The sequence below is a fragment of the Larus michahellis genome, chromosome 1, assembly GCF_964199755.1.
Source record: "Larus michahellis chromosome 1, bLarMic1.1, whole genome shotgun sequence".
Lineage (NCBI taxonomy): Eukaryota > Metazoa > Chordata > Aves > Charadriiformes > Laridae > Larus > Larus michahellis.
The window spans coordinates 155,922,529-155,948,023 of record NC_133896.1 but is presented as its reverse complement, the minus strand read 5'-3'; the positions used below and the strand labels follow the sequence as shown (position 1 = coordinate 155,948,023).

At 36.8% G+C, this 25,495-nt stretch overlaps 1 protein-coding gene across 1 annotated transcript; it reads left to right on the top strand.

Annotated features, from left to right (window-relative positions):
• Nucleotides 1-23,813, top strand: CDC16 (cell division cycle 16). The gene is made up of 18 exons (XM_074560766.1): nucleotides 1-222; nucleotides 2,363-2,417; nucleotides 3,754-3,851; nucleotides 4,369-4,407; nucleotides 5,219-5,359; nucleotides 7,336-7,495; nucleotides 8,138-8,232; nucleotides 8,887-9,020; nucleotides 10,692-10,771; nucleotides 12,368-12,417; nucleotides 13,098-13,171; nucleotides 14,364-14,489; nucleotides 15,239-15,391; nucleotides 16,015-16,078; nucleotides 17,397-17,458; nucleotides 19,585-19,720; nucleotides 20,652-20,742; nucleotides 21,879-23,813. The coding sequence occupies exons 1-18, from the start codon at nucleotides 175-177 to the stop codon at nucleotides 22,142-22,144; spliced, it is 1,872 nt and encodes a 623-aa protein (XP_074416867.1). The 5' UTR covers nucleotides 1-174; the 3' UTR covers nucleotides 22,145-23,813.
• The last annotated feature ends 1,682 nt before the right edge of the window (nucleotides 23,814-25,495 follow it).

The window sequence follows — 25,495 nt, the reverse complement described above, 5'->3', positions numbered from 1 at the left end:
GGGAAGGGAGGACGGGAAGGAAGCGGGGCGGGTTTGAGCGCGGCACCGCCGGGCAGGGCGGCTGGCTGGCCGGGCGGGCTGCGGAGAAGCCATCGCTCCCGGCGCGGCGGGCTTGGCGCCTGGGTCGCCTCCCTATCCCTCCCTTCCGCTTCACCCAGCACACCGGGCGGGAGGATGAACCTGGAGCGGCTGAGGAAGCGGGTGCGGCAGTACATCGACCAGGTGAGGCGCCGAGCCGGGCCGGGCCGGGGTGGGGTGGCTGGGGAAGGGGCGGTTGGGTTTCCCTCTCGGGGGAAAAGGCCCCTCGCGGCCCGGCTCCCGGCGGGAAGGAAGGCCCGGGGCTTAGGTGCCAGCCTCTGTGGCAGGGGAGAGGAAGTTAATTTTGAAATAACGCCGCGTTTCCTCTGGAAAAGGAGGGCGCGGGGATGGGCGAGGAGTGGGGTGGGCCGGGAGCGGCGCCGGTGCGGTCCTCGCGGGGAGCCGGGGCCTGTGGCCTCCTCGTAGCGTGACATGGAGGTGACGGGGGGAGCCCGGGACTTCTTCCTCGCCTGGAGGAGGAAGAGGAGGGAATCCCGCTGTGGGAGCGGCAGCGAAGGCGTGTTTGCAGGGTCCCTCTCTCGCCGGTGCCGGTTGGGCCACGGTTACCTGCTGGTTGTAGGTGCTGAGCTGCCAGGCTGTGGGCTGCCATTGGGAAGGACAGGCTTGTTTTCATTTGTTGATGGGTTCGGCAATTATGTTGCCGGAGGGCAAACAAACAAACAAATGCAAGAGGAAAAATGCATTCATAAATTAGATTAAGTGTAGCACGAAACTGCACTGCTTTGTTTTTAGTTCAGACACTTGGTACTGGCACCGGCTACTGAGAGAAAGCCATGCCTTCACTTAGCACAAACATTTGTGCATGTGGCCAGCAAGTCTGACTGAAAGATTAGTTGGGGACCTAAGTTAATTTAGTGGGTTTTATTGTTTTGTTTTGCTGCACTCGTTTGAGTTAAGCTGGTTCACCAAGCTGCTTTGCCACACAGCTGTATAGACACACTTATGCAGTTCTGAGGAGGAGGAACATAGGACTGCTTCTTTGTGTCATATAGTCAGTTTATGGTACTGTAGAACTGCTCAACAAAAGTTGTATAGTGGCCTGTTATGACTTTCTTTTGTGGTGTTGAAAGAATTATTTAAACATCCGTTCTTGTAGGCAGCTATTACATATGTGGGGGTTTGGTTTTTTGTTGGTTTTTTTTTTGTTTTGTTTTGTGTTTTTTTTTTCCCCTGGGAATGCAGATTGAAACCAAACTATTCTCCTGGCAGATTTGCTGGGCATTCTTAATCCCCATCAAGGAGGGAATATGGGAGTGCAGGATAGAAGAGACCACTTAGTCATGGAGTGTAGTGATTTGTGAGGACTAGAATGCTATCAGTGTGCGTTTCAGAAAAGTCTGCCAAACCTCTACTCCAAAAGCATAAAACAGTCTCTAAGATTGTGAACAAACTCCACAACTGTAACACTGAGGGAAAGAGCAGAAGTGATCAAGGCTTTTTTAGTGTGTCAAGTCCTTGCAATGGCAGGGTATCTGTTTGATGTCCAGCAGATCCTGGGAAGCATGTTATGCCTCATAGCATGGAGAAGGATAAAAAGGAACAACAGTAGCCCCTGCTAATCTTCTCAGAGAGTAATTCCAGCCAATTCTGTGAGGTTTTGCCTAGCAGCCCAAATCTGATGGCAACTTTAGCTCAGTTAGTGAGATATACCTGCAAACTCTGCTTCTGTCAGATCTGTAGTTGTCACTGGTCTTCTCTCTTTCACCTGCTTCTTCTAGACTACAGATTTAACAGTGAAACTGTGTATCGAAAAGTAAGGGGAAATTAACATAGGGGTTATGGTTTGTGTGAGGTTAAAGCATCTTGACTGGGAAATGAAAATTTCTTAATCAGAGATGATGCTGCTGAAGTTTCCTGAAGTAATTTATATGTCTCTTTTTTAATATAGTATTCTCTTCCTTCTAACATGTAGGATCTTAACTGGAAGGGGAGGGACTCTTGGTGCTTTTTCAGTGATAGCAAATCAACTAATGACCTATTGCAATATTTATGTAGTGCATACCTTTTGGTCAAAGATATCTGCATTTCATGGAAAATAAATGAACTATCCCACCTCAAATTACTTTTTTATATCCTTTAGAAGTTACAGTACTGGCCCTTTTAAACTGTTTTTTGAACTTAGAAAGATCTCAAATGTGAAGTGACTTTCATTAGAGACCACATACATAAGATGTTAAATGTGAATGATGTACAGTATATTTCAAAATAATCCAGGAAACCTAACCGCAAATAAATACTAATTATTTCTATCATGCTTTTACAGCAGCAGTATCAAAGTGCCCTGTTTTGGGCAGACAAAGTAGCTTCACTGTCTCATGGTAAGTAGTTACTTTTTACATTGTTTATTATTAACTTCTTTCTGATAGTGTTCTGGTTTGGTTTTGACGGCGTTTTTTTAAGCTGTGTGGCTAAATGTGGAAGTTTCGAGTTTGGTGTAAGTGCTTTTCTGTGATCTTTGGCATGAAATTTTTCCAAATAGAGTAGGGCCAATCTTCTGTCCCTTTTGAACTTATGAAGAAAGGCTGACGGATTTGGGTCTCTTCAGTCTGGAAAAAAGATGACTGAGGGGGGACCTTATCAACACCTATAAATACTGAAAGGGCGGGTGTCAGGAGGATGGGGCCAGGCTCTTCTCAGTGGTGCCCGGCAACAGGACGAGGGGTAATGGGCACAAACTTGAGCATAGGAAGTTCCACCTAAACATGACAAGGAACTTCTTTACTTTGAGGGTGGCAGAGCACTGGCACAGGCTGCCCAGAGAGGTGGTGGAGTCTCCGTCTCTGGAGACATTCAAAACCCGCCTGGACGTGTTCCTGTGCAACCTGCTGTAGGTGACCCTGCTCTGGCAGGGGGGTTGGACTAGATGATCTCCAGAGGTCCCTTCCAACCCTAAGATTCTATGATTCTATGATTAATGTCTGGCTAAACCTTAAGGTTTGCCTACCTAAAGAAACCAAACAAAATAACCATGAGAGTCAACGGTGGTTTCCTACAGGATTCACTGGTGCTCTGGGTGCCAAGTAGAATTTACAAGTAGAAGACAAGCACGTTTACCTGAGGGAGTTGATGCTGGTAGCCTATGTGTGTCTACAGCCATAGTCCATTTACACTTCTTGAAATGATTCTAGGGGCTTGATCCCACAAAAGCTTTGGTTGCAAATAAAGCAGGAGACTACTAGTCTGTGCTTCTGCAATCATAACTTCAAGCTGTAGAAGGCTAGTGCTTTCACGTTCACTGTTGTTAGGTTCCCACCAGTCTTTTTTGAGACACGCAATTTTGAGTTGTTTGTTTCTGCCCTGTGTCCAAGGGCAGGGTAACTTACAAAGGCTACTTTTTTTTTTTTTCAGATCTTTATCGCTGTTGTCTCCTTCTCATGACACGCCTCTAATATGAGATTTTTTGTAGTCATTGTCCAGTGCACTATCTGATGTCTTTAAAGTTAAAATCTGATTATTTTTTCATTTTAATCTCTCACTGGTAGATATTACAAGTTGTTTATAGATACATATTTAAAAAATTAAACTTTGTAACTCAATAGGATGCTAGAGTAGGGGAAAAATACTTTTCTAGTGAAGCAATATGGAATATTCTGTATGAAAATGTTTAAATATATATTATAAATTAATGTCTTATAATTTGTTCTTTTATTTTAGAGGAACCACAAGATATCTATTGGTTGGCCCAATGTCTTTACCTAACAGCTCAGTATCATAGGGCAGCACATGCCCTTCGATCGCGTAAGTTGGATAAGGTAAGTCATTTTAGTCAAAGACTTACTACTGTTACTCCACTTTTAAACCTCTGCTGCTAACCACAGTGACTTCTTCACCATCAGAGGATAAGGTTTATGGGTAAAAAAGTGATTAAAAAGCCCGCATGATGTAGTTATCTGAACCAATTATATCCCAGTGTTCAATGGGACAGATTGAAACTGTTGTCCCCAGATAGGGTCACAGAAAAGAGAAGGGGTCCAAGGATGTAACTGCGGCAGGTATGGGAAGGTGGAGTGTCACTTCAGGTGTAGTTGTTGAAATTGTCCTTCCTCTCTGTTAATGAGTGGTGAAGGCCAGAGTGGAGCAAGTGTCCTTTGAGAGTTTTATAGTAGAGAAAGTGTTACAGACTTAATTGTTTTGGTCAGGAAAGATTTTTGGAGGTGAAAGGGGTGAAGAAGCCATACAACTGAAAAAGGAGAGAGCAAAATGGAGTCTAGCAGTGTAAATAAACATGCTCTATCTTTGTAACTAATATGTATGAAATTTTTCTTTCAGTTATATGAAGCATGTCGCTACCTTGCAGCTAGATGTCATGTGAGTATGTGTTCTAACCTCTTTTGGAAACAAACCAAACGAAATAAAGTATGCATCTTGTGAAGATTAGGTACCTGACAGGCAATGTAGATCTCTGTGTTCATTGGAATAACAGGCTTAAATATTGTGACAGTTAACTTAATTCTTTAACCTTCAGTATGGTCACTGGAGTATCTGTTGTGGTACTACTCTAAAGAAATCCAACTGACCTTTTTTTCCAGGAAAGAAAATACTTCTTTAATAATTTGTGGGGAAAGAATGTGAATAATTTTTGTGTCATGTCTTCATATATACATTTTTAATTGGTTGGTTGTAGTCTGACCGGAGGAGATGTGATTTATGGTTGTATAAATATAGTTAGCAGCTTTATACTTCTGTATAAAATGTGATACATAAATAGTAAAATGCAGTGCTTTCAAAGGACAACCGAACCAATTGGTAGATTAAATATAGAAATTTGAAATAGAATAATGTGCTGCTTATAGAAGAAGATCATTGTATTTTATTAAAACCTGTATTAAGTTTTTTTAGAAGCATATCTGCTTCTGTGATTGCATAATGCTGAATAATAGATTTTTCTGTAGATATTAATTTTATAAATTTGTGCGTATTATAGATGACTAGTTAAATAGTTGGCTGCAATTATAAAATGACACATGTCCAAGTAAGAATATGTATGCATGAAAAACCTGCTCATAAGCACTGGTTATTATAATCTATGCCTTTGAAATGTGACACTATGTTTATTGGTGCTTTATGTACAGATGTTTCAAATCCCAACCTTGTTTTTTACATGCACATGTTTGGCTAGTATGCTGCAAAAGAACATCAACAGGCCCTGGATATTCTTGATATGGAAGAGCCAATCAACAAAAGACTTTTTGAAAAGTACTTCAAGGATGAAAGTGGATTGAAAGACTCTTCCACAGACTGGGAGATGTCACAATCCTCTGTAAGTGACATTTTTTTAAACAATTTTTTTTATAACTAAGAAAAAAATGTGGGAAGTCAGAAAGTGATTTTACAGCTGTATGAATCTGAAACTCTGTGTTTAAGTTTTTCTTTTTTGGATAAGGTATTTTTCAAAAATGATGAATTTTTCTCCTTTCAGTCAGAAGTCATCTTGCGTATATGAAAATAACTTGGCTTGCTAAAATGAACAGTGCTTTTCAACAACCTCCCATAAATTATTTGCAGACACTTTGCAGGAAGTTCATGATCTAGCATTGGTTTTTAGAGTCTTATCTCTACGCTGCAATTTCAGTCTTGATAATGTAAACTAATACTTCTTTCAATTGGGCTGCAGATTCTGAGATAACAAAGCAACTTTTCTTCTCCTCTAGATATTTTTAATGAGGTGTTTCCTTAATCACTGAAGTGGTGTTCTCAGTGGAACATTTTTTGATCACACTTGAAAATTATGTGATGTGAAGGTGAAGTTTTTGAAGCTCAGTGAAAAAATGTTCTATAGGCACACAATTAAAAGGGATCAGTACCACGGGGAGGCTGAAGAGTCTGCGAAGAGTCTTTACTTATGGAGTTTTCAATTAAAGTTTATTAGCTAAAACTACAGTGAAGGTGACGGACAGATGGCATTTTCTCTGTAAGACTAAAGTAGCGAAATGGGTTAAATCATCAGTGTGAACTTATTTCAAATGCTGATATTAATGGACTTAAGGGAGAAGTGGATTAGACCAGGTTACTTCAGTGCACCTTAATGGGAATATTTAAACTACCACTGCAAGCAAAGGGAAAAGTCCTCAGATTTGGGTGTTCATTCTTGCTCCTTGTTTCATGGTACTCTGGCCCAAGTGTTTGGATGGCTGATTATTGAACTAAATTGGGAAACTGTCTGATTTTGTCTGAAATCAGACAGAAAACAACTAATTTTGTCTGAAAAATAACCCATCCAAAAAACTCGACTTCCATCAGGCCTTACCTTCACAAATGCTTGTGATAATGTAGTTCATGAATGTGAGGATGGCTTTGGTTTGCCAAAGGAGAGAACTACTGAAGTGCATACTGCTATGAGAAATTTTAAATCAAACTCCTCTCTAGGAATGTAGCTTTTTCAAACTTAATTGAATTAGTTTGCACAGATAGTAGTTCCAGAGTAAGAGTCACTGGACTCTGAGCTGGTAACAGTAATACCAGCAGTAATACAGTATTAGCAGCCTCTTGAGGTTTATTAGTTATTAATGCAGCTATACCGTTTCTAGTGGGTGGATTCCTGAGAGAGTTGGTCTGTGTGGCTAGTCCAATGGCATAGGTGCCTAATACGTAAACTTGCCGCAAGTAACTTGCCGAGACTTCTGTGGCCTTCAGACTGAATTGAATACTCATCTGGAGAGTTTTGAAAGAACACGTTAGGTATTGGACATCTTAGGACAACTTTAACTATGGTAATGATGATCTTTCACTACTTCCATTTCTGAAACATCTATGTTTTGGCTTGAAAAGAAGAATATATTTTTCTGCTCAAAGTAGTCGAGTCCATTGATTTGCCTTTTTCATCTCTACTGCAATCATTCTTGTTTTGCCTGAAATATGTGGTTTAATAGTCAACAAAGAAATGAATTGCTTTTCAAAGTGACGATTTCCCTATATTGAATATGAAGGGAATTTAGTACAAGTAGCTTACAGCTCAATATCAGAGAGCTGGATGACGGAAGTAGAAAAGATAAACTCTATACTCCTTCTGCTTGCTTCAAGCATGTGTTTGTTTGGCAGTAGGTAACCTGACAGAGCATTTATTTGATATTTTTAAGATAGTAGAGACAATATTTTAGTTAAAGACAGCAGTAGAAACCCAGGTTCCATCATACATGAAATGCTTTTTACTTTTCAGGGAGCCCATTTGATTTGTGCTCAAAACCAAATTGCAAACATTGATTCAGTCTTTGACCTCCAGCCCTGCTTTTCCACCAGATCAAGAGCTCTATATGCCTTTTGCGAGGGAAGATCTATGATGCTTTGGATAATAGAACCCTAGCAACATACAGCTACAAAGAGGCCCTGAAGCTTGATGTTTACTGCTTTGAAGCATTTGATCTTTTAACATCGCACCATATGCTGACGGCACAAGAAGGTCTGGATAGTGGTATTTCTCAAATACAAGTAAAACTTAGCTGCTTTCTCAATATGCCTTTTTCCTGGATAAAAACTAAAGCAATACTACAAGTAACAGACTTTAAAATGTTAAGAATAGAAAACACATGAAATCGGTGAAAATTATAATCTGCTCAAATTTACATTTGAACTTTATTTTTCAGTCCTGCAGTGCTAAGAATTAAAAGAAACAAACCCAGCTGGCCTGACTGTTAACTCTGGCAGCTCCCATGCTCTTTGCCCAGCCTAAAAAATGTTTTTCCTGTGTTCTCAGCTTCTCAGGCTTTAAATCCACAAAATGCTACTAGTGCTTGCTTAGTTGTAGTAGGCATTACTTACTATAGCGTTCTGAGCGATAAAATTTGACATGTAGATTAAATAAAAATAGTAGTGTGTTATGTCATCTTTATTATATTTTATTTAAAAGTGTAGAAGGAAAAACTAAGAATTCAATCTTTAATTTCCATAATTAGTGGTATTATCTGGTTTGAGTGTATCTGTACTGTTTTCTTCCTTGTAGTTTTGGGATGAGCATCATAAAATTCTTTGCATCTCTAAGTTCTTAAAATGCTGGATCTTACTGTTTCTTCTGTAATATGACTTTTTCTTTTAATTCAAATAGAAAAAGAACTTCTTGAATCTCTACCTCTTAGTAGACAATGTACAGAAGAAGAACAAGAATTGCTTCACTTCTTATTTGAGAATAAATTGAAAAAGGTAAACCCCAAAACTTACAAAAAAGCTGGAGAATTGCTTGAAAATCTTGACTTCAGGTGTAGCTTTTCTTGGATTCCATTTATTCTGAACATTGGACTAAAATAAGGCCTTTGTAGTTTTGATTATTTTAAAATTGATGATGCGGTAGATATCACTTTATGGGGTAGTATAATAGTTTTCTGTAAACTTATTTTCTGGTGTGGTGACAACTTGAAATTCTGATTTTTATTTTTTTCTTAAGTTTATTTCTTGAGAAACTTCTAGGTGGGGAAAAAGAACACTAATAATGTAGGTAAAATGTCAGTTACCTGAAAATAGTAGGATATAACAACATTATTCCAGACTATTTTTTCCAAAGATAATGTGAGAGCACTGAAAAGACAACTATATAGTGTAGTCATTTTTACAGCCTACACTTAAGATATTGACACTGGCAAGCACATTTCATGTTCTAAATGAGCTTTTAAGTACATTATAAAGAACCATTTTACCAAATTTGTGTCTTATGGACTTTGTTTAAGAATTTTAAGAAGCGTAATGCTGCTTAAATATTCTTTTAGAACTAAATATATTAATATCCACATAATACCATATTATGTATAATTCCCATCTGATTTTAGATTGAATTCAGATGTTGTTTCTTTTGTCTTTCAGTATAATAAACCCAGCGAAACACTGATTCCTGAATCAGTGGATGGTCTTCAGGAAAACCTGGATGTGGTAGTATCCTTAGCTGAAAGACATTATTATAACTGTGATTTCAAAATGTGTTACAAGCTTACTTCTGTGTAAGTATACAGAGCAACTTTGAGGGTTTTTTCTTATATGCTGTAGTATAATAATTATGCCTGCAAATATCATTGTTCAATGCATTGACATACATAACCATTTGATACAAAGCTTCAGGTATGTAGAATGTGTAGTTTGTGTCTGGCAAGACACATTATTTTTATGATATGTAGCAGAAATATCCAAAGCAAAAATCCAGTTAATCAGCACTGTGCAGCACTTCCCTTCATCCATCCTCTTCCTTACTCTAGTACCTTCAGTTTTGTGTGTTCTGTACCTACTTCTTGTTTGGCCTTCCTAATGAACAGGTTTGCATCAGTTGGTTAGTTAGGAAGTATAATTTCTCTGGCTGATTAATAGTTATGTTAATTTTGATGTGCCAAGTATTGTGTCTCACTTTCTATGTAGCCCAGGCATACACTGCTGCTCGGTTATCAGATGGGTCAGAGCAACAACATGGATTGCTTTTCAACTACTGTAAACGTGAACACGTGGTTGTGGAGCTGCTTTTTCTGCTGGCCTGACAACTACTTTTTTAAGAAACTGTATTTTTGTATATGTGCTACATAGTCTAAGAATATTAGCAGTATAAAATAGAAGGGGTTTTATTTCATTTTTGTACATCTTTCTCTTAGCTGAAGCAAGCCATCGCTATGTATAATATCCCATGGAACCGAGTACAGGCAGTGGGAAGGCTGTAGAGAATGCTGACAGGGTGAATTTAAATGTCTGAGTAAAATCATTAGTCTATTGAAATAAATTACTCCAATTAAGTCAATAAACTTGTATTATTGCATTTTTGGTTCTGAAACTTAATTGCCACACCTTGTCTAGCAGAAAGTGGCAGGACTAAATGTCTCCTAAGGAGGAGACTATCACAAATGCTAGAGCTTGGAAATGAGAGTCTGAGAAATTCATATAACTTCGAAGTTTTAGACTCTCTTCAAGAGAGCATCTAATATCCTTGTTTACACGTTCTTTTATACTTTTCATTTTAAATACTTTAAACTATTTAAAAATGTGAGCTTTTGACTATTTCAAGGTGTACTTCTCTGAGAATGGATTCATAATATTGTACTTCTAATTGAAGAGATTCTGTGAATAGATTTGAAGACATCTTTTTATTCTCTGCTTAGTTTACCAAATGCCAATGCTTACAAAAAGGGTACACACCTACAAGCCATGTCCTGCATGCAGTCTGTTGTCTGTGAGATTCTTCTGTTTCTAAACGCTGCAGGAAATCAAGATTTTTAACTGAGATAAATATGTTTCCTAAGGCATACTGCTTAGTGTTAAGCTGAGAAAGCTGAGGACTATTCCTTGAAAGTTGCTGTGAAACATATGGAAAAGATAAACAGAAATGTTGCTTGCTGTTTGATGGTTAAATTTGAAGTGACTTGCAAACAAGCGTGCATTGTATGCTCTCTTTCTAATCGTATATTCAGCTTGCAAGAATTTTCAGTTATCCTCTTCTGTTAATCTAAATTAATAGTTGTTTTTCTGGTCCTAAGATAGCCTTTATTATGCTGTTAATAGTTACCTCCTAGTCACAAATAGTTTTCCAGTGCCTAAAGAGGAAATCAACTGGAACATTACACACTATAAAAGCAGCTCGCTTATAACACATTAAAATTTTTGAAATGTTCATTGCAGATTTTTTATTTTTTTAGAGTGATGGAAAAAGATCCTTTCCATGCAAATTGTTTACCTGTGCATATAGGGACGCTTGTGGAACTTAATAAAGCGAATGGTAAGAAACATAACATTTAGTATGAGCGAAAAGAAGATTGTAAAGCTTCAATTTTAACAAAGAATTAAGGATGCCAAGAAACCCCCTAATATACCATTTAAAAAATTACATGTATTTTTCCTCCTACCTGCAGTTTCAAGAAACCAGTAGTAACTGGCAAAGACGGGAGTTTGAGAGCTGACAGCGGGGCGGGGGAAGTAGCTGTGCAAGGAGTCTTTATTCGTTCATGATCACAAGCATCACTGTCTTTTAACCACTGGGCAGTGCAGCCCGAAAGTTAGTGAGCTACACTGCTTCATTTCTGTTTGATTTCTGCTTTGTATCTAGGTGTACTACTTCTGCTCAACAACAAAATAAAATATATTAATTTAAACTATCAGGAACTCTTTCAGCAGTGTGTGTGCGTAGGTGGATGTGCTTTTCCCATATTAGAAAAAATTCTAGAACTCTCCTCACCTTTGCTGTTGTGAAGGCCTTTTTTTAGTTCAAAGAAGTTAATAATCATGCAGCACCTTTGTTGGAATTACAAGAACAGCGTACTTGCAGATGGAATGACTTTTTCTCATTTCAGACTGCATATAAACATCCAAAGCAAGTGAGGAGTTGAATGTCTTTAAAACCAATTGGAAAATAAAATAAGGAGCTCATATGATTTGCAGTCTGTCGAAGGATGGTGCATTGTATGTATGTAAATAGGTCATTAGGTGTACTAGTACTTCTCAAAGTTTAGTAAATGTACTTTTCAGTTACTTTCCAGTTAATTACATCTGAAAATGTGGCCAGTACACTGATTTTTCTTCTAAGTCTATCTTGAGAAGCATCTTGTAAATAAGTTGGTATTTTGTAAGCCATATTTGTAAGCCAGCTTTCATATTTGATTTTTCTGAAGCCAATAACTGATGCGAAGTACTCCAGAACAAACTCATCAATTTAGGAGTGCTGTGCTCTGAAGAAATAGAAATTTTATGTACTGTAATGCTATTTCTTTTGAAATAGCAGTAGAATTGTTATCCTGTATCTGATTATTTCTGCTGTTGTCAGAAAATCCATAGTAAATTATAGTAGTTGTAATTCTAGTAACTAGAATTATTATTTTTATTAGAAAAGTAATCACTTAGAATTATTACAAATAATACAATCATTTATTTGCCTTTCTCCTATTTTCAGCATATTAATGCACAGGACTATTCTTTGAAATTGATCTAGGCAGTACGTATTAGCTTTTAGGTGTAGGAAGTTCAATAGTGTTTTACCTTGACAAGATACATTCAAGTGTAATACTACAGGCGTTTTATTTTACTGTATGTTAATGACCTAAGTGGTTGCAGAATTCTTTAAGGGGTGGGCTGTATAGCTGCTTATTTATGTGCTGTGAAGACTTATGGGTTGTTTGGGTTTTTTTTTGGTTAATTGCAAACCCAAATCTATTTTGAGGCAGTTTGAAGCATTACCACTAAACAGAAAACATTTTTGTTCACTTGTGCATTAATAACATTAGATGTTCTGGATATTTTGTATAGAAGGCTAAAGGGCTTGAAACATCTTAATGGCTTAGCACGTTTTAATTTTCCTTTCTTGTTTCTTCCCACTATGTAGAGCTTTTCTATCTTTCTCACAAACTGGTGGACTTGTACCCAAATAATCCTGTAAGTTGTTCTAAGCATTCATTACTAGGTAGTTTTTTCTAGGTGAAAGCACATAAAAGCTATAATGTAATAGTTTGAGCAGCAGAATTCAAAATCTGTTTCTGGCTGCAGCTAGTAAAAGTGGTTCGTTCCTTTTCTTTTCTATGCATTGTAATTTTCTTATACCAAGGTTCTTTTTTTAAAACAAAATACCTGTAAAATATATTCAATGCGAGGCATTCACGTTGAATAATAATTTAAAACAAATGCTACGGTAATAAATGTATATGTCTCGCTGGGCAACCTTTTCCAATGTTTGATCACCTTCATAGTGAAAATTGTTTTCCTTTTACTCAGTCGGAATTTCCCATGTTGCAACTTGTACCCATTGCCTCCCATCCTGTCACTGCCCCTCTGAGAAGCCTCTGGCGCTGTCTTCTGTATTCCCTACCATAATTGAAGACAGTAATAAATATTCCACTTAGCGCTGTCTTCATAAGGCTGAACAAAACCAGTTAGAGAAGTACATGCCAGCAGTTCTAGCTCGTCTGCGATATCAAATAATTTGAAAAGCTGACTGTGATTTCAGTGAAAATTCTCTAACTATAATCTGTTCCTCTATTTTGCATCACCTATGGTGATGTTTCACTAAAATCAGTATGATATATCTAATTATGTTCTATTTTGATTTTAACGTGTAGGTATCATGGTTTGCAGTAGGATGCTACTATCTCATGGTTGGCCACAAAAATGAACATGCCAGAAGATATCTCAGGTAAAATACATTTTTTTTGCGGCTTTCCTTACTTAGTCTGTTGCTCACTCACTAAATAAATATTTAAAGTTCACAGGTTTTTGTAAGCTCATAAAGTAAACAGAAGTCTTGGTAAACTGATTACTACTAAAATATTCCTTTTTTTGACACCCTTTTTTTTGGTATATCAATTTAGACCTCAACCTTCTAGATACTTAATGCCATACAGACTTATGCAGAATCTCTTTTGGCAGTCACCTTCCTGTTAGGGGCAGGTGTAGTCCCTGCATTCACTTGTGCTGCCGAGCTAACAACAGCTAGGCAATCAAGCCTCAGTTATTAGCTTAAGGACACTCAGGTATTCTCCTGAGTTCATATCTGAAAGGGAAGTTAGGTAGAAAATTTTGACATTTGGCCATCTAGTTCCTTCTGTGCACAAGCAGCCTTGGACTTTTTAGGTTGGTCAGTCAGTCCAGTGCTCTTTCCTGTAGGTCTTTTGTGTGTGTATTGTTATCAGCACTGGGGAGCAGGACCTTGCTGTGAAGTAGGGCTGTAAGCCTCAGATGAGAAAGCCTAAATCAACCTGTAAGGCTTTTATTTTTCTTTGAGACCTTTATAGACAATATATGTAAAGATGGGTTAGTAATTTAGACTGTTTAAATGTCTGGTTATTATGAGTAAGCTATTTAAATTCCTGACAAGTAGTAGTGTGAAATTCTTCAAGAGGCTGTCCGGAGTGACATAGGTGGTTTTAGTGGTGAAATAAAAACCATCTTTATTAAATCTGCAAGCATCCCTAGCCAGGAGGGGTCTATACATGTGTTGGGGGTGGGGAGGGGGAATCAGAATTCAGGGTAAAGCAGAGAAAAGGTCTTGTAATGTATTTTGTAATACATTATGAGTCACTACTAGCTCTTTCTGTATTTTGGCCAATTCACCTATTATATCATTATTCATGTTCAGTAATATCAAATAATTCCTGCTGTCCATGAACAGCAATAGAAATAATACACTGAATTCTTGAAAATGTGATACTTGAAAGTGCTAAATAGTTTCTTGAACTTTTAAACTTTGTTTGCCACTGGTTGTTAAAGAAGATTATCTTAATAGATACCTAACTATGTGGCACAGCATTGCTATGTGAGTAGCCATCTGAAGCCGATGAAAGTTGATTTCGTATATGTGTGTGTTTGTACCCTGCTCTTGTTTTTAGCAAAGCTACTACACTTGAGAGAACCTATGGACCTGCGTGGATAGCATATGGACATTCATTTGCAGTTGAAAGTGAGCATGACCAAGCAATGGCTGCATACTTCACAGCTGCACAGCTCATGAAAGGGTATGTCAAAAATGTCATACTCAGAAAAATTAAAATTAATCCATAGTTAGTGTAGAATGTTGACCTATATCACTTTAAACAGTGGGAATACATTTGCAACAATTATCTGGTAGAGAACAAAGGAGGAAAAAACTAATGTAATCATCTGTGTTTGATTGCATTATTTGTACTTGATTATTGTTGTAATTTTTTTAAGATCTAAGTCAAGATTTATATTTAGGTAATCTATATTCTACCTGAAAGTTCTCTGAAATCTGTGAATCGTGTCTGTCATACCAGGTCATAAACTGCTGTATAGTAGTATCTTGAACAGCTGTCCAGTGCTGTGAAGAAGTTTGTAAAATGAGCAGTGGACTTAATCATGTCATATTGTATATCAAATTATTGTATTTGGCTGTAATTATTGGTAAATGTAATCCCTCTCTTATTACTTCTCCCACATTCCATTTGTAAGTGAAACGTAGGAAGCATACTAGGGAGAAAAAAAAAAAACAAACTCAGAACTAACTTAAGCACTGAGGAAAATACATGTACTTACAGAGCAAGTTACGATTATGCACTGGAGTTCAAATTCTTGTCGATAACTAAGAAATATATAAAGTCTTTTAAGCTGCCCCTTAGGTTAATAGTCCATTTAAATTAGCTTTTTACTTGGATATACATAAACATATGCAAACACAGTTGGCATTTCTTTATAGTTTGTGATGCCATTCCCGATATGTGTGTGATACTTGTGGGTTTTTTTATAGGTGTCACTTGCCGATGCTCTATATTGGACTGGAATATGGTTTGACCAACAACTCAAAGTTAGCTGAAAGGTTTTTCAGCCAAGCTTTAAGCATTGCACCTGAAGACCCTTTTGTTATGCATGAAGTTGGAGTGGTCGCATTTCAAAATGGAGAGTAAGCTTGCAAAAGGAGATTAAATATGAGCTTAAACATGGATTATTCTGAAGTGTAATGTGCCAATACATGTACTGAAGTGCTTATATCGAGCTATAGAATACAAAGTTTCTTTTGGTTCTAGCTTAGATGGTGTTTATCCTAAATCCTTTCTTTCTATGTTGTTCTTCCTTGTTTAAGATCGAATGAGGAAAGAATTTAACGCTTGAGGAACATGCAGAGATGAGTTATTGTCTTGTGTGTGTCTGTCATTGGGTAGTTCCGTGCCTTGAAAAGGCATCAGTGTGCACACACAAGTGCACACATGCTATAAAACTTTATACAGCAAAACATTTTGTCAGCTCAGGAGGTTCCAGATATAGTCTGAAAAATCTTAAAAGATATAAGAACTGTTTAGTGAATATTCTTGGTTTGCTTCTGATTTTTTTAACTTTGTCTTGTTAGCTCTTAGGAGCACATGCAAAATATAGCCAAACGTAAATTACGGTTTCTTACAGCTAATTTCACTCATATGACAAAATAATGTCAAAAGACTGTTATTTATAATACAGTTTGCTCATACTGCTAATGAAAACTAATGAAACTAATTTACATTTCTGTCCCCTCACCCTGTCAATTCTTAGCTGGAAAACTGCAGAAAAGTGGTTTCTTGATGCACTGGAAAAAATCAAAGCTATTGGAAATGAGGTATTTTCCTAATAACGTGCATGATCATAAATTTGTAAAACTCCAGGAAATTCTGTAATATCTTCTGATAAAATATGCTTATTTTAAGGTAGAAGCAATACAATATAAATTTGACTTTAAAACTTGGGCCATCTACTTGTAATTGTGTATGTTGGGTTGTTACATGAGAATCATCACACATTATATTCAGCGCTACAGGAAAAGGCAAAAAGTATGTTTCTGTATGAAATGAAAATAAGTGCTGACTGGAGAGTGGAATCCAGGTCTCATTCTCGGTCTTGCGTCTGAGTAGACCAGTGGTTCTTGGCCTGAGGGTGGAACAGGGCACACATGTGAAAATGGTTTCTGCCACCTTAAGTGTTAGCCATTTCTTGAATGACTTCCATTTTTGTTTGGACATAATCCTGTAGGTTTGGATTTGTTTTCTTTCTATCAGATAGAGCCACTGTGGGGGAATGGGCCCAGGGATGCTTAACGAACTTCCTGAAAGTAATCAAAATAATCACTGGCAAGAAGTTTATTAGGAAATGTGCTTGTAGTTCTGGAGCTTTTGTGAATCAAAAGTCAACCATTACGACCCTGATTCTTTAAACGCCTAAACACACAAATGAGTTTGTACTTACTGGTAGTACCGTTTATTTTATTTCTGTGTTGTCATCTTGTCTAAAGAAACACATTGTACTAGCGTAACTTAAGATGCCTTAATGAAAGTAGTACCACCTTGTGACAGGCTTCTTGTGAATTTTACGATAGGTTTTCTCAAATTTTAGCTTAAATTTAGTTAATGACGACACCAACTCATGGTGCTATAATTGTTAACACGGCATCTCCTTTCAAGATAATGAAATTGCTTCTATAAAGTGGAAATGTCTTCTGTGTGCCTCATGAATGAGCTAATTTATTTATAGCAGGTGAAGTTAGACTATGGAGAAAACAGCAAAAAGACCTTCATGATTATTTTAGAAACACCTAATCTGAGGGCTCTTCAGTGCTCCTAGGCTGAGAGACTTGACGTGATTTTTTTTTAAGTAGAAAACAAATTATGTTTGGTTTGCATCCAAGTTTTACTATCACTGACCCTTTAAATAAATTTAATTGGGTTTGGGGAATGGAAAAATTAGAAGAGCGAGTTATTGAATAAATGTTTTGAGCTTAAATATGTGCTTTGAAAAGAACTGAAAATGCTTGTGATATTTTTCTTGGTCATGGATGAATTGTCTTGTTCATTTGTATGTTTGGTTGGTTTTTTTAAAAGTAGACAAAATTGAGTTACAGTCTGGGAAGCTGCAGTTATTTGAATTGTTGCATTATTTTGCAGGTAACAGTTGATAAGTGGGAGCCTTTATTGAACAACTTAGGACACGTCTGCAGAAAGCTCAAGTAAGCAGAAAGTACTGGAGCTACATTTATCTGGAATACTACGCAAATATGTTTTCTCTAGGCCTACTTCTCATTTATATCAAGATTGTACCACATGAGAGCAGTGTAGAAGCACCTTGTAAGAACAAGATTCCCTAAATCAACTTGTGAATGTAAATACATTAATCACCCCTTATATCCAGTTTACTACATGCAAGTTAAAGTGCTTAATGTGAAAGCCTTTCCTTAACTATTGATTCTTATTAGATAGAAAGTTGGTCGTAGGATTTTAGATCCTTGTGTGGGTCTGAATTCGAACTGGCTGCTGTCCCAGTCATGACATACTTGAATATGTCCACTGATTTAATTAACATAAAGGTGGTTTTGTGACAATTAACTGCTTGGATCAGTGCTTTTGTTTCTTTTTCTTGAAGTGAAATACTCAGGAACATTAATACAGCAATAAAATACTGCTTTATGGTTTTTGAGAACAGAACTATTTCATATTTCCATTCTAGGAAGAGAAAAAGAAAGTGCAAAGTACATATGCAAGCTTTAACAGTTTTAACAGAGAAATGTTTTCTCTTTAATTACCTTAATCTCTTTTTAACGAGTGTTTTCTTTTGTTTAATCAGTACCATATCTTTTTTTTTTTAATGTCATGGTTTTAATTGTCCAGTTGGTGTATACTGTAATTTTTGTTTCAAAGCTGCTAATGAGAATGTGATTATGGTAGATATAAGTTGTACTTCTGCTTTGGGTTTGCTAGTAATTGCTTTGTGCTTGAATTGCCGATTAGTCTTCATTTTCATTATGAAATACGGATGTATAATAGTTACCCCTTCTGCCAAGATCAAACAAAAGGCACTGCTTCTAGAATCTATTCATGTGTATAATTGCAGGTTTTTTCAAATACTTGTTTCGGTTATAACTCCTTTTGTCTTTATTTAATTTCTACAATAAGTTAGTAACCGCTTACATCACACTTAAGGCAACTTGCATTGTATTACTTGTTCAGGTTCAGAAAACCAACCTAATGTATTTCTACATCCTTGTGAAACATCTTTCAGGAAAACCAAGTTGAGAATTTAGGCAGCCGTACGTGTGCTTTGACAACTTAAAAACATTCTGTAATTAATTTGCTAGTGTTCATAATACATGCTATTGGTATTATGAAAAAACCTACTGGATATATATCTACTCGCTAGCATTATGTGGTTGAAATTTGAGAGCAGCATATTAAAATACAGTGGTAGTTAATTGGACAGGTAAACACTACGAATGAAAATAAAATTCAAGTCATGGGAAAGTTTCGTGCAGCAAGCAAACAGTTGCATAAATTTTCTGCCTCAATTGTTCCTTAATGCCCTCCAACACTTCATGTGTTGCTATTTGCATAATTTCATTGTAACTGTAGACATTAAAATTTCTTATGAATAGACAATTGGTTGTCTTTATTTTTAACAACTTGGTACTAGGATGTCAAATGTGACAATTTAATTTCTCAGAGTAATGCCATAATGTACATTTAATCCTTGTTTGCATTTGACATTTTATAAATAACAAATAACAAAATAACAATAACAAAATCAATCTAATTAATGGATAATTTTCAAAGATTTGAAAGAAATTATGGATGTGTGTAAATCTTTTCTGATAGAGACAGTAACAAAATGGAAGTGCCAAATGTACCAGTGTATGAAGCACTTAAGGGTTGTGAAATTTCTGCCTGGAGAGCTTTTCTTACTTTGAACAATGAGTGATTTAGTCTCTTACTGCTCCTTCGCTCCCCTGGGGAGGAAAATGAAAGTTACAGCAAGAAAGCTAATGTTAAAATGAGCAGCATTAAACATCTAAAGCAATTTACCGTATCAGATTGCTAAGATCATCTCCAAATGGGGCCTAGCTGTAAGCAGCTGTTGTGCTACATAAGGCGAACAATGATTTCTCAATTATGTCGGGGAAGAAAATTGTCAATATCCATGAGTCTTTTGTGCATTTTATTATGTTCAGAGTATGAAGCAATAATTTTTAAGTTCCTGCAGGATCATGTGCCACTGAGCTAAGGAAAATATCGATATAATACCATATAAACATCTCTCACCCTGAAGCTTACTAAAAGATTGTCTGTGTTTTAACCCAAACAGGAAATATGAAGAAGCACTGGAATACCATCGCCAGGCTCTAGTATTAATTCCTCAAAATGCTTCTACTTACTCTGCTATTGGCTACATTCATAGTCTAATGGGCAACTTTGAAAGCGCAATCGACTATTTTCATACGGTATGTAACTACCTTAAATTAAAGTGCTGCTCACAGATTCTATTATTTCTGGTTTGGTTTTATAACAGAGAACCAGAATTAACCCAGACTCCAAATTAGTGTTTATTTTATAATCTTAATTTTTGAAAAAAAAAAAAAAATTCCTAAATTTTCTGTTAATTAGGTAAAATTGGCCACTTTGGGGAAACTTAGTACTTGGATCCTTTTTTTTCATAAATTGGTTGAATACTATAATTGTCATATGCATTTTGTGTACATAAACTTCTCATGTAGCTGAAATGATTTAAAATATTTCTAGCCTATGTCTTGAACTAGAATATATGAATGAATATATAAAGTAGTATATATAAAGGGCAACATTTAAAGATATGCTGTTTTCTGTTGTCTCAGATTTATCTTTATTATATGATACTTGTATATTATTATTGCAGGACAGTCTTAGTGATTTCACGGTCTCATAGAGTAATGGTGCATTTTCCTCGGTTCAATTTTCAGCATTCAAGCTGATTGGCTTGAGTTTAGCTGCAGTTCTATTTACCTAGAAGCTTGTAGTACGTAGCTTTAGTTGTAATTACTTCAAGCATGTCTCAGTCTATTTTGTTACAGATTGGAGCTTCACTATACAAAATTAACTTCCTCACAGATTTTATAATCATTATTTTAGTAGTATGTTTACTTGATGATTTGTGAATGATTCTCTCTCTGTATACATACCCTTTTCTGATTTTTTTTGTGCTTTGCTTCCTTACTGCTTCAGCCAGTTCGTATGACAACATTATTTTAGTTGTGCAGTGTTTTGCTTTACAGTGAAGACTATGCTCTGGTACCATTTTTGAGGAACAAAAACCAACAAACTCAGAACCATCGTGGACTTAAGATGTAAATGGTTTTATTTGCTTCTGAATACTTTTTACTGTTTCTTTTTTAATAGGCCCTTGGTCTTAGGAGGGATGACACATTTTCAGTCACGATGCTTGGACATTGCATAGAAATGTATATTGGTGATTCTGAAGCCTACATTGGTAAGTCTTTCACTTACATGACTCTTAAAGTCATTGAGTCCTTTGAGAGGAGACAGCAAGAATGTCTACCGTTACCTAGTTAACTTACAAAGTAGAGTATGTTTTTGTTTGAGTTTTGTTGTGGCTTTTTTTTTTTAATGGGTAAATGAGTCAGAACTTATCAACAACTGCAGATGACCACTGTTTTTTTTGTAAGCATCATGAAAGTAAATTCTTACCAGTATACAGAACAGAAACTCTTTGCCATTGGAAGTGCTGATGGTTTCTTTTGTAGAAAATATTGATTTGTGGCAGCTTAGAAACCAAAGGGAATGTGGAAAAAATAAAATAGAACCATGGAGTTAGAAAGTCAGAAGACTTGATTATAGCTACTACTGCCGTAGAGAGATCTGGGCAAGTCACTTTCACTATGTCAAAACTCTGCTCTCAGATAATCTCTGGAGGCAGAGACAAATTAATCTGCTTCCAAAAATAGAGCTTTGCATATGATTAAAAAAAAAAAAGTGCTCCATAACAATAATACACTATATTGCCATAGTTTGAAATGTTCTATGAAAGCTTTCTACGCACACACCCCCCAAAAAAAACTTCATAGTGACGTGTTTCAGCTTCATTGAAGTTAAGTGATCTATCTGTAATGAACAGTTGATGTCCTGTCAAGCATGTTAATGAGGCTGAATCCAGTAAAAGCCATCTGTGCTCTATTGCTTTTCCTGCTGATTTTTTATGCAGTTGAAGCAGATGTTTCTTCTCAACATTGTCTTGCTCCATATGTAGTTGGTTGACACATCTGGAAGAACCACACAGCTGTGTGATGTGCATTAAGGCAAACCATGCTGTGTGTAACTTAAACAACAAAAAATGCCTCTTAGAGAATTGGGAAGGGAATTGGCAATTACTTCTCGTAACAGACTTTTGAATCTGAGTTGTATTTCTTATATTGTGCGCTTTTTCCAAAAAGGAGGCTGCTGGATTTCTTTCACAACAACTCTATTCAACTTCAGTCATTAAACAGCAACAGCTCCCTGTTGGTCTGAAAGCAGAGAATCAGAGTAGCTTTTGCATCATAGTTTCTTTGAGATACGTTTTTGAAAGTGTTCACTTGGAATAAACTAATGGTTTGACTTTTTTCCTAGGAACAGAGATCAAAGACAAATTAAGATGTTATGACTTCGATGTACACACAATGAAGACATTAAAGAACATAATTTCACCTCCCTGGGATTTCAGAGAATTCGACATAGAAAGACAAACCCTGGACGAAAGTGGCATAGTAACATTAGAGACGTCACATCAAAGGAAAAGTACAGATACGAGTCGCCCATTGGAAGAAACATTTGAGATTGAAATGAATGAAAGTGATATGATGTTAGAAACATCAATGTCAGACCATAGTACGTGACCATAAATGCTGGTGGAGAGCTCATTTTGTCTAAGTGTAATATGTTTGTTTTAGCATTTTTGTTATGGTGTTATACTTTAAAGGATTTGCTATTTTTATATGAATTCAAACTACTACTCTGTACTTACCACCAGTGAAATAATGCTTGCCTTAAGGATGATTAAACAGTATACATGACGGACTATTTCTAGAAAATGAATCATACATGATGAAGTAAAAAATAAATTCACTTTTTTCTTAAAACTGTTTACTGGCCATGTGTCTGCCATCAATAAGACTGTGAAGGTTTAAAAATAGTACTTGATATGGAATCGTTAACAATGTTGTAAAATTGAATAGCCAGTCTAGTACAGTAGTATTGTGGCTTCTGAGTTTTCATCCTGTCTGTGAGGAATGCTTTCTTAGTAAATAGACCAAAAGAATCCATGAAGTTTTATACTTACTACTTTATAAATGTTTATTCTTTTAAGGAGCAATTTCAACCGTTTTCCATCAAAGCTTTAAATTTATGACAAAGCATATTACTTTATTATACTTCAATTAATTTCAGTTCTTTATCGTTATTCTATATCGTATTACTGAAACATCATTTAAGAACTGGTTTTTGGTAAGCTGACTAGACAACAAACTTGAATTGTGTAAACATTAAGATAAATCAAACTTACCTGCAATTAGTGTTATAACAGAGTTGTAAGCCACGGTGTACTACTGTAGGGACCATAGTCATTCACTTCACACATAGGTGTTTTGTCAATGCAAAGGATTAACTGAATAATACACATACACAGTTTTTACAAGTCTCTAAAGTGTGGTATTTTTAAATGTCATTGGTTCACTGCAAAATGAAGAAGTAAAGTGTATGCCTCTGAAACCGCAGCAGTGATTTGTCCATGCACTACAGAGGGCAGGTCTGTCTGCCTTCTTAGCATGAGTGTTGAACGTATTTTGTGTAAATTTTTCTCTTCCCTTCTCTTCTTGCCTCTTCCACCTATGTCACTGTGTGGGGCTTAAAATTAAAAACTTAATGCTGCAAGCTGTCATAATACTTTCTTCTGTGACTGCTAGGTTTTGGCATTTAATGTTTAGAATAGATTTCCTGAAGTTTAGCCGTCCAGACTTTAGTGTGAAGTACTTCAGAACTCAAGAACTGGCAATTTTTCTGTAGACAAAAGATTTTTTTATGGAATACAAAAATTATTTTTGTTTTAGTGAAATAAAATCATTGGTCTAAAATGTAATTTCTACACTGAATCTCAGTACATGCGTGTTAACATTTAAACGTGTTTACAGTTATACTTTTAGTATAAAACATATGTTTGGTTATTGGGATATAATTTTCATCCAGTTTATTGGGGCAAGGTATAAAAATCCCTGACGTTTTAGTGCGATTCATGAAGTATTTCCTATACCTTTTTTTGGCACTTCATATAACTAACTGGAGACAAGGGCTGAATCCAAGTACCTGTATTGAAACCTTGTTGTCTTTTTGCTTTCCAGTAGTCCATCTTTTTTGATTAATGGTCCTCTTAATTAAAAGTAAACATTGTCTGTCTTAAACTTTTGCCGATCAATGGATATCAAAGGATGGGCTGATAATGTAATATTTTGAGTGTAATTTTGCATAGAGTTTCACATAAACTGGAAAATATAAATGACTACTACTCATCCCACTTCATCTGTCTCATGGCTCATTGAGTTCTCAGCGGCCAGGTTCTGAATCCCAAGGAATATACACTTGGTAGACACCACTACTTGGAAGAAATTGCTAGGGGGGAAGGCCTTTGTTTATCCAAGGATTCTTATTAGCCAATCTGAGACACCTGCTAGTGAATCAAAATGCTAATACTCCTTTTTCTTTGTTTTGCCTTCTTATTCGCTTGCTGCGCTGCTCAGGCAGACTTTTTTGCTGTGACTGATTATGTCTTCGTTCTTTGCCTCTTTTCCTGATACTGCTCTCATGAATCCCCATCTGGATCAGGGAGACTTCATCGCACCAAAGCAGGCCACGTACGTAGTTTGATCCAGGGTATTGGCTGTTTTCCACATACCTGTGCACTACTGAACACGAACTCAACTTCTAGACGCACCTGCGCTTTAAAATTCAAGGGTATTGGGGGAGGAAAAGCTAGGGGAAGAGTCTGTGTTTTAACAGCAATTGCACACGCTCTCACTGTTGAAATATGGTTGGGTCCAGGCAATCCCTTGCTTTTCTATGAACACTAACACAGTATCCTAAGAAGTCTGCTTCTGTCCCAGTGACGGCCGGAATAGTTCTGTGGCTTCACAGAGAAAGCTACAGATGCCCAAGTTACGATTCCATATATTAACATGGATTGGAGTATGTGTCCAGTGCAGAATTCAATACCAGTCCCATATTTTCTTAGACGTTAGAAAGTAAGGTGAACAAAAATGTTTTACTTCCTAGTTCTAAAGCACTTCACCCAAAGTTGCATGTTGTCCTGAAAAACACAGGGTGAGCCATGAGTCTTAAGTGGAAAAGTCTTTATCCAAGCAGAGTGTGGAAAAAAAATAATTTGGGAAGCCTGCACATTTGGGAACCGCTGGGTCTCTTTCCTTCAGCGTGGCTGGGTATAAAGTTCATAGGGTTTTCTTTTCTTTTGGTATCTGGTAGTTTGTGTGTGGTTCAGGTGACTTTTTATGTTTGAGGTAAGCCAGAGATTTTTCCTGGGCAGACTCTGGCCAACTAAGACCCTATAAGGAGTGTGTCTCACCAGCTACTGCATTAGGCAAGTCTCATCCTTTAAAGGACCTTTAGGTTGCTATTTTTACATCAGTGCTTATGTATCCTGGCTGACTGTAACCAAGAAGACCATCTCATGGATGAAGTGACAGCAAAGGCTTATTGCTGCACACAGAGCAGCCAGAAGGCCATTGCCAACAGATTCTCAAAGAGCTGAACTCCTTTTTACTCTATAGCATTATCTGCTTGGGTTTTTTTAATCCAGCATAGGTAAACCTAGTTTTCTAGTAAGATATTGTGGCAATTGCTACATGGAAGATGGCAAAATGTCTTCTAGCAAATTAGGCCTTTTGTCCAATGTTGGGCACAGATGTAAGCCTTGTGTTGTTTCCTTTTTTGCTGTTACTACTATTTTCATTGACAAAATATTTCAGAAGATTGATAAACGTTAGTATTTCTTCCTGCACTCTCCAGTTATGATCTGATGGCATGTCGGCTCTAATGACAATACTGGTTTATAGTAGTCCTGCCCTGCCCGTAGGAATCTACTTATCCCTGTGCCACTTCCTCAGTTGTGTTAATACAAATGTATTCTGTGTTTACATTGTGAATCAAATCCAGGAAGCGGTCCAGCATTTAAAAATCTTTTC